This window comes from Danio rerio, chromosome 9, assembly GCF_052040795.2.
Source record: "Danio rerio strain M-AB ecotype USA chromosome 9, GRCz13ab, whole genome shotgun sequence".
NCBI lineage: Eukaryota > Metazoa > Chordata > Actinopteri > Cypriniformes > Danionidae > Danio > Danio rerio.
The window spans coordinates 34,892,501-34,902,500 of record NC_141029.1 but is presented as its reverse complement, the minus strand read 5'-3'; the positions used below and the strand labels follow the sequence as shown (position 1 = coordinate 34,902,500).

The 10,000-nt window shown below is 42.5% G+C and overlaps 1 protein-coding gene across 7 annotated transcripts in view; it reads right to left on the bottom strand.

Moving 5' to 3' along the window:
* Positions 1 to 10,000, bottom strand: part of vangl1 (VANGL planar cell polarity protein 1) — a 69,470-nt gene that overhangs the window by 26,408 nt on the left and 33,062 nt on the right. For 5 of the 7 annotated variants that reach the window (XM_087266264.1, XM_087266267.1, XM_087266265.1 and 2 more), the window contains 1 exon segment: positions 3,558 to 3,693. In XM_087266264.1, the coding sequence (XP_087122390.1) occupies positions 3,558 to 3,693 (136 nt within the window). 7 annotated transcript variants of the gene reach the window in all.

The window sequence follows — 10,000 nt, the reverse complement described above, 5'->3', positions numbered from 1 at the left end:
AAAGCAAAGTAAGAAATATTGAAGAATGTTAAACATTTTTAAAACATATTCTTCTGTGTTATATATAGGATGATGAAAAAATGGTCATTTTCTGGGAGAATGGTCCCTTTAAGCTGCAGCACTGCTTGTGTTCTGTTTGTGCATGCAGTGTGAAACAGCATGAACCTCATCTGTGGCAGAAAAACACACTCGAGGCTAAAAGAAAGCACACATGCGAGGCCTGTCATTTTGATACAGAACTATTTATATCCTAAATATTTGTTAGTTGTCTTTTAAATGTGTCTAGATTGTCATTTTGAGGTGGGATTTCTTTTCTTTGAGGTTCAAGTTTGGAATATTTATCTGTCATAACACAGAGCGTTTCACAAATGAATTACTCTGGCAGCATAGAGTGTTCAATAGAATAATGCCGTTTCATGTTTTCTGGAGCATGTCACGCTCTGAAATCCCTGTTATCCTCTTCACTCTGTTAACTATAACCAGTGTGTTCGCCAGGCTGAATCTCTGAGGACAGGATGATGGATCCCCACACATCTGACGTCACATACTGTCTCATCATGTATATTCTGCACAAATCTATATGCACTAAAGCGATAAAAGCTATGCACATTTTAGTATCTGCATATCACACTGTAAGCTATGTATGAGTTTGTCCAATAATGAGATGAAGATTAGAAAATACTAGGATTTAGAACTTTATGTTTTTAGAGCATTATGGTTTAAAAATATTTATATCAGAAATGTAGCTTTTACCGCTAGTTCTACCAGGAAGACATAATGTCGTCACTCATCACAATCAATTCCAACTAGAGGTCTGCATTCCAGTGGCTGCGGGACCTGACAAGATTTCTGGTAGCTGTCGGTAACTCTGGTGTAATTTAAACGGGAGCGGGCAGTCAAACGATATAGCGCTCCTGAGAGAGAGAGAGAGAGAGAGAGAGAGAGAGAGAGAGCATCCGCCGTGGTGCTGTGTGTTGCTTATTATAGGCTGTCTGGACTGTGAATCATCCTGCTGGGTGTTGGGGAGGCATATTTAATCGCTATACATTTTACATTCTTCCTTGGCCCAATATGTACCTGCTATGTGTATAGAAAGAATGCTGATATGATATATGAAACACAATCGGTAGATGACAAAAATATCAAGTGGACATGTTTGTTAATCTGACTGTGAAAGAGTCAGTGACTCACCAGCCACAAACCTAACCGCACATCACTGTTTAAGGCGGCACTCATGTCTCATCACAAAGGGGCAAACAAAACTGACATTTTATCGGTTATCTCTCTCTTTTAGTATTTTAAAGTGAGATTTTGAAAACCAGATTTAAATTTAGCAGGAACGGTCTGGTCGGGGAAAAAAGGGGCAGGGTGGGCAGCGGGTGAACATTGGCTGAATATACAGCGGGAGCGGTCAGGCGCGGAGTAAAACCTGGCGGCAGCAGAATACAAAATTCGGTTCCCATACAGATCTCTAGTTCCAACCAATAGCCACTAGACTCAAGGAAATATATAAGCTGTCTATTCATTTCCTTCGTTTGGTTGTAGATACTGATGTGGACGTTCATCCACCATCCTCCCCAACACCACCAGGTTGGCCCTGTCTTGGAAGGGTAAGCTCCGCCCCTGCCTTCATCCTCGGCAGCCATAGCTGAATTTACAAACTTTCAATTCAAGTCAAATGTTAACCATCAAATAAATGTAATTCAATATCATTTTCATCTCCCTGGTCTTTCTGGAAAGGATCCTTTCTTTTTACTGAAGCTGCATTTATTTGATCAAAAAAATACAAAAAAGTTTACAATTTTACAATAAGAATAGTTTTTATTTTTAAAGTCCAGCTTGTGAAAAAACTGCCAGCAAGAACATCGTTTTTTTATGCTTTTAACACCTGCATTAATAATGGCATTATCAGTACTGTATATTTAAATAGTAAAAACAAGTTTTAGTAGCAGCGTGCTTGATTTAATTGTAGTTTCACATTATGTAAGTTCCATTTCTCGGAGAACAGTGTAATAATCAATAAACTGTACTTTTTTTCAGGGTCACATGATCCTTCAGGAACATTCTAACTGGCTAATTTAATGTTTAAGAAAAGGTGTTGTCATTAAAAATGCTGAAAGCACAATTTATTTAATTTAGAAAGCTTTTGTATCACAAAAAAAAAAACTCTGTCATTTTTATTCGGGCTGCACAATATATCGTTTTAGCATTGATATCGCAATGTGTGCCTTCCCAATAGTCACATCGCAATATCTGCAATATTGAGTTGGGATTAAAGCTTATGAGTACAGCCAGACAGAATCTGCAGACATTTTTGGTAAGTAATCTGCAGATTTATGCCGAATTATTTTGGGAGTATCATGACTAAAAACTTAATAAATAAAATAAAAAATAATGTTTTTTTTTTTTACTTTTATTTAATATTTACAACGCAAATCCATCTAGATCCACTTATTTGGTAAATAAAGCAAGTATCTCATATAATATCTCTACTAAAATACAGAAAATATTACATTACAAACTGTTTTGTAAATAAATCAAAAAACACTTTCATACTAGTCAGTAATATTACTGAAATTAATTTAAAAACAACACATAAATTTTCACGCACTTACACAATTAAATGAACAGACTCAAGGATGGGCTCAAAATCTGCAGACTTCTGCACGTGCAGATTCCGTGCAGGCCTATTTACAGGCAATGAAGACTGTACAGTGTTACTTTATACTACATTTGATTATTCAATTACTGAATATCTGAATATTGTTAGACTCCAGAAAACACTTCTTTTTTCACTTTTAACAATGCTCTACCTTATTTATGCTTGCAATTTGTTGGATTCACCGTACTGCAACAAAACGATTTCAATCAATCTAAATCCATACAAAACAGAGCTATTCAAGCCATCTGCTAAATTGTATTAATTCAATATATATCGTAAAAAAAAAATTACAATTTCAGATTTTTTCAATATCACGCAGCTCTAATTTTTATACTAAAAACATAAAAGTCCAAAATGTTTAAAGGTTAGTAAACCATATTTTTTTAGCCTAGATGTAAAAGTCTAAATTGCTATTTTGAGCTGGGATTACTTTCCTTTTATTTTGAAATTCTGAATAATATTAATATCTTTATTGTCACTCTCAATGTTTTTATTTAAACCACAGAAGTGCACATTTATTGGAATGATAGTGTAATAAATATTCTATTCTATTCTATAGTCATATTTCAAATAATATTCATTTCTCTAAATCTGAAGACTGGTTAATGCTTACACACACACAAATAAACATGCTTTGATTTCCCAGAATATTTGTTTAATGCTCCTTTTCCTTGAAAATCCCTCTGTCACGATCCCAGCCCCCCTGTTGCTTCATATTCTAACCCTTCTCAGCCAGAACAATGTCGAAACGCTGGATTATTCAACCAACGTACCGGTTCATTTCCCCAGGAGTAACTCAAGGCGTCTCCATCAAAGCCACAATGGCACTGAATCATCAAATATGCTGTGTGTGTATGTGTGTGTGTGTGTGTGTGTGTGTGTATGTGTGACTCACCTGGGCGTCTGTGGGGGCGGAGCTCTGATCTGGCTGCTGCGGCTGCACAGACGTCGCACTGATCGTCACATTCTTGTCTGAGCGGCTGCTGCTGTCGCGGCTGTGAGGCTTGTGTCGATCCCTGCTGCTGCGCTCACTGCACGACAGAGACACACATAGCGACGGAGGTGAGGAAAACGCACTCGCCATGCTGAACAGAGCAGGGAAACACATTCAAACTAACGACAGGATGGCCATCATCATCATTATCATCATTGCTCATTATCATCATCATCCTCCTCTGGTTTCCTCTATCCACGTCTCACACATGTCCTGGCTGGAGCATCTGGTGTAAACTGGGTTAGATGCAGTGAGCTGTGACGACCCTAATCCAAGCACAGCTTTCTCTCGCTCTCTCTCTCTCTCTCTCGCTCAGTCTTTTTTGTCATAGCTAATGTCTGTAAGCCTTAGAATAAAGCAAAGCAGATGAACACATGCAGAGGAAATACAAAGCTACTGCACACACATACTGTATTATATCAAACAGCAGCAGACAAACTGTAGACAACTCGTATTAGCAATGCTTGACATTAGCAAAGAACTCATAAGTATCTTATTGACTTGACATACTTTAGGTAAACACTGTCTGTTTAACTAGATGACATAAATGTAATACTTGGCAAGTGACTGTTTACATAATTGCTTGTTACTTTTGCTGTGCACACAAATGAAGCAACCTAGCAGTCAAGCTTGCAAATATTATCTATTTGGAAAGCTCTACATAAATGTGAACTGATTTCATTTGGTTATAGAGTTGAGAACTAGATTTGCCATTGCCTGGTGTTGTAAATGAGGGCGATGCCAACCCTCTTGTGCACCACCAGATGGAACCATCGCCAGAATTCTGATTCGACTCACGGACTCAAAATCCCATAAGCCCTGCTACCTGGCACTGATTACGGTCCAGGTGCAACTCATCAGCTTTCGTGTATATATACCACACTCACACTCCGGTTCGTTGCGAAGTCTTGATTTGCCTGGCTGTCATTTCTGAGCGTTCCATACTCCCTGCTTCGGACTGATCTGTGTTTCTGACCCTGTGCTTGTTCTACGATTACGAAAGACATCTGCCTGCCCCTGATCTCCAGCCTGTTATTCTGACCAGTAAGATATCTGCCTGCCTTTGAACTTTTGCCTGTCCCACGTTCTGTCTCCTGGATTGCCCCTTTGTGTTTGTTTGTATGTGTGCTCTTAATAAAGCTTGCAAATGGATTCAATGCCTTCTGACTCAGCACAACAGAAGACTTCGCCACTACAGAATCCAGCAGCTTTAGCACAAGTCTCGACTGAACTTTCCGCTCAAGCCACTCAGTTAGCCACCCATCATCAACAACTCACCCATCTAACTTCTCTCACGGAGGAACTGGTGAGAGCTATGCAGCAACTCCGTCATCCGAATCCTGCAGTTACCCCGCCTGCTACCATGACAGCTTCTCAACCAACGCATGTCTCCAATGCTCCGGCTACCGTAAGTCCCCGATTAGCTTTTCCTGAAAAGTTTGATGGGTCACCTTCTCGCTGCAAAGGCTTCTTATTGCAATGCAAACTATTTGTTAACCAACAACCTGCATTATATCCCACTGATTCTAGTCGGGTGGCTTTTGTATGCAACCTGTTAACGGGGAAAGCGCTGGAATGGGCTACAGCGATATGGAAGGAGGAGGAATGTAACTATCCCACATTTGAAACTTTTCTCAAGCAATTTCGGGAAGTGTTCGAGCACCCAGCAGATGGGAGAAGCCCCGGTGAGCAGTTACTTTCTCTTACACAGGGGCGTAACACAGCTGCAGAATACGCCCTGTCATTTCGCACTCTCGCCGCTCAAACTAACTGGGTTGAGGATACACTGAAGACACTATTCAGACGGGGTCTGAATACCAATCTACAATCTGAATTGGCTTGCCGTGACGAAGGAAAGAAATTGAACGAACTCATTGAACTTACCATCCGTCTGGATCATCTGATTCGCAGCCGTAGAAATCCTCGCACACAGCTCCATGTTTCAAGTGACACGCCCCCTGATGAACCCATGCAACTGGGTTTCACCCGTCTCACCCATGAAGAAAGAATGCATCGTTTGCAAAATCATCTATGCCTGTACTGCGGTCAATCAGGGCACAGGAAATCCACCTGCAGCGTACGACCTCAGACACCAGTTCAATCGGTGAGTCCTTCCCATGTTCCTGCACTTTTCAGTGTACTGATTCCTGTGATTATTAAACTTGATAAAAGAATGATTAACACTACGGCTCTTGTCGACTCTGGATCTGCCGGAAACTTTATATCTAAGAAATTTGCTTTATGTCACGAACTATCTCTCAGCTCATATGATTCCTGTCTTGCAGTGGAAGCACTAGACGGTCGTCCTGTGGGTGAAGGACGCATCCGTATGATTACGAATAAGCTACAGTTACAAGTTGGTGTTCTACACATTGAAGAAATGCAATTCTACATTATTGATTCAGTTAATCATCCACTGGTGTTGGGACTGCCCTGGTTAAGGCGACATGATCCTCATATCTCCTGGAGGGACGGACAGATATTGCAGTGGAGTGAGTCATGCATGAAACAGTGCATCCAGCCCATTCACAAAATTCCATTACGAACCACCAATGTGTTACCTGAACTCGTTGATGAACTCATCCCCATTGAGTACCATGACTTACATGAAGCTTTTAGCAAACAAAAAGCTACTCAACTTCCCCCACATCGACCAAGTGATTGTGCTATTGAGTTAATTCCAGGTTCAAGTCCTCCAACGGGTCGAATATTCCCTCTGTCACAACCTGAGCACAAGGCAATGTCTGAATATATCGACGAGGAATTGGCCAAGGGTTTCATCCGACCTTCTACATCTCCTGCTTCAGCTGGATTCTTCTTTGTAAAGAAGAAAGATGGCAGTTTACGTCCCTGTATTGATTACCGAGGGCTCAATGAAATCACCGTAAAATTCCGCTATCCATTACCCCTCGTACCTCCTGCCCTGGAACAATTAAGAAAGGCTAGATATTATACCAAGCTTGATCTTCGCAGTGCATATAACCTTGTCAGAATCCGTGCTGGTGACGAGTGGAAGACCGCGTTTTCCACCACTAGGGGGCACTATGAGTACACGGTAATGCCCTTCGGCCTGTCAAACTGTCCATCCGTGTTCCAATCTTTTATGAACGATGTCTTTCGGGATATGCTGGATCGCTGGGTCATCATTTACATCGACGACATCCTCATATATTCAAACACGATGAAGGAACATGTTGAACATGTACGTATGGTGTTGCAACGCATGATTCAACATCGTCTGTACGCCAAATTAGAGAAGTGTGAATTTCACCAGACACAGATCGCCTTTTTGGGATACGTCATCAGTGCAGAAGGGATTACCATGGATGATACGAAGGTACAGGCAGTTCAACGATGGCCGTTACCCCAGAATCTCAAGGAGTTGCAGCGATTTCTAGGTTTTGCCAACTTCTATAGACGGTTTATCAGAGGCTTTAGTTCAATAGCCGCACCATTAACAGCCATGACCAAACGAAATTCCCACAAACTATCCTGGTCCTCTGAAGCACGCCAAGCATTTAGCGATCTGAAGACTCAATTCACCACAGCTCCTATTCTCCGTCATCCCAACCCAGACCTACCTTTCATTGTGGAAGTGGATGCATCCAACACAGGAGTCGGTGCTGTGTTATCTCAACGTCAGGGTCAACCATCCAAAATGTATCCATGTGCCTTCTTCTCCCGTAAATTGACCAGCGCAGAACGAAACTATGATGTGGGAAATCGCGAATTACTGGCAATGAAATTAGCCCTGGAAGAATGGAGACACTGGCTGGAGGGGGCTAGTCAGCAATTCACCATATTAACTGACCACAAGAATCTGGAATATCTTCGCTCAGCCAAACGTCTAAATCCCAGACAAGCTCGTTGGGCTTTGTTCTTCACCAGATTCGACTTCATTGTCACCTATAGACCAGGGAGTAAAAACAGTAAGGCAGATGCACTATCCAGGCTATCAGAGGATAAAACCCCAATTAGTGATGAAACCATTATTCCTACGAACTTACTAGTGGCTCCAGTACAGTGGGACATACTTACCGAGATCCAAGAGGCCAACCGAGAAAACAACCCTCCAGTAGACTGTCCGAATCACCTGATTTTTGTACCCAATAACATACGTACCAGATTACTGACCCATATTCATGACACTCCCAGTTCGGGGCATCCAGGCATCACTGCAACTTTGGAGTTAGTCAAAGCCCGTTTCTGGTGGCCGTCCCTCACGAAGGATGTAATTAATTATGTTCAGAAATGTAAAATTTGCCAAAGCACGAAGGCATCTCACCAAACCCCTGCTGGCCTGTTACAACCGCTACCGGTTCCACAACGGCCCTGGTCCCATATAGCGGTGGACTTCATTACGGATCTCCCTGTTTCCCAGAACAACACAGTCATTCTCACGGTGGTTGATCGTTTCTCCAAGGCTTGTCGCCTAATACCGTTGCCCAAATTGCCCTCTGCCTTTGAAACCGCAGAAGCCCTGTGCAATCATGTATTTCGAATGTTTGGCTTACCTGATGATATCGTCTCAGACAGGGGATCCCAATTCACTTCCCGGGTATGGTCCGCTCTCTGTAAAAATCTAAATATTAATGTTAGTCTCACCTCAGGGTACCATCCTCAATCCAACGGCCAAACTGAACGTATGAATCAAGAAGTCATTCGATTTCTACGTTCCTACTGTCATCAGCAACAGCACGACTGGAGTCGCTATCTGATGTGGGCAGAATATGCACAAAATTCATTAATAAAGCCAGCCACGGGTATTACGCCATTCAAATGTATTCTTGGCTACCAACCACCCCTGTTTCCATGGTCCGGAGAACCCACTGAGTTACCTGCTGTCACGGATTGGCTGCAGCGGAGTGAGGATGTCTGGAACCAGGCTCACAGACATCTCATGAGGGCAGTCAGGAGGAGAGAGATTCAGGCGAACCGTCACCGACGCCAGGGACCCACGTATCAGCCGGGGCAGTGGGTGTGGTTGTCGACACGAGACCTTCGTCTGAGATTGCCCTGCCGCAAACTTAGTCCCAGGTATGTAGGGCCATTCAAAATTGTACGCCAGATTACTCCAGTGTCTTTTCGCTTAGCCTTGCCTAATCATTATCGTATTTCTCCTACTTTCCACATGTCATTACTCAAACCCGCTGGTGGTCCACGAGAGGAGGCGGTTGAGGAGGAATCGGAAACCAGGACCCCTCCACCTGTCATGATCGAGGGCGAGGAAGCTTACCTCGTTCGAGAAGTGCTGGACTCTCGACGTCGGGGTGGCGCCCTCCAATATCTGGTGGACTGGGAAGGGTACGGTCCAGAGGAACGGTCCTGGGTGAATGCTAGAGATATTCTAGACCCAACTCTCACGGAAGAGTTTCATCAAAGGTTCCCAGAGAAACCAGCCCCCCGACAGCGCGGTAGACCCCGGCGTCAGGTGCCTTCTCGCTTCAGGAGCCGCTCGCAGGAGGGGGGTTCTGTTGTAAATGAGGGCGATGCCAACCCTCTTGTACACCACCAGAGGGAACCATCGCCAGAATTCTGATTCGACTCACGGACTCAAAATCCCATAAGCCCTGCTACCTGGCACTGATTACGGTCCAGGTGCAACTCATCAGCTCTCGTGTATATATACCACACTCACACTCCGGTTCGTTGCGAAGTCTTGATTTGCCTGGCTGTCATTTCTGAGCGTTCCATACTCCCTGCTTCGGACTGATCTGTGTTTCTGACCCTGTGCTTGTTCTACGATTACGAAAGACATCTGCCTGCCCCTGATCTCCAGCCTGTTATTCTGACCAGTAAGATATCTGCCTGCCTTTGAACTTTTGCCTGTCCCACGTTCTGTCTCCTGGATTGCCCCTTTGTGTTTGTTTGTATGTGTGCTCTTAATAAAGCTTGCAAATGGATTCAATGCCTTCTGACTCATCACAACACCTGGTAAGCCTTTGAATAAAACAGATGAAAACAAATCATTTGCCTTGAGGAATTTGAAGGAACATTTTAAAAACATATTTCTAACATAAAATCAAAATTGCAATTTTTTTAACAGCTTTTCTCAAAACATGTGGAATTATTTGCTTACAGTGTGTTTTGCTGTGAAAATACTGTGGTGGAAAAATTCACTATTATTATTACTAAAACATTGATTTCTAGAAAACTTCTCTTTCTTACTAGAAACATCATATATTAAAAACATATGCATTCTTAAAGATGATACAAAAAACAAATATTACAAGAAGGGTCATTCAGTATAAAGCTGTAATTGGGTCATAAAAGTTAGGCCCGATAGGGCCCGAGTCTGACAAATATATATTGATTGACAGCTTTTTTTTTTTTCAAGAATGAGT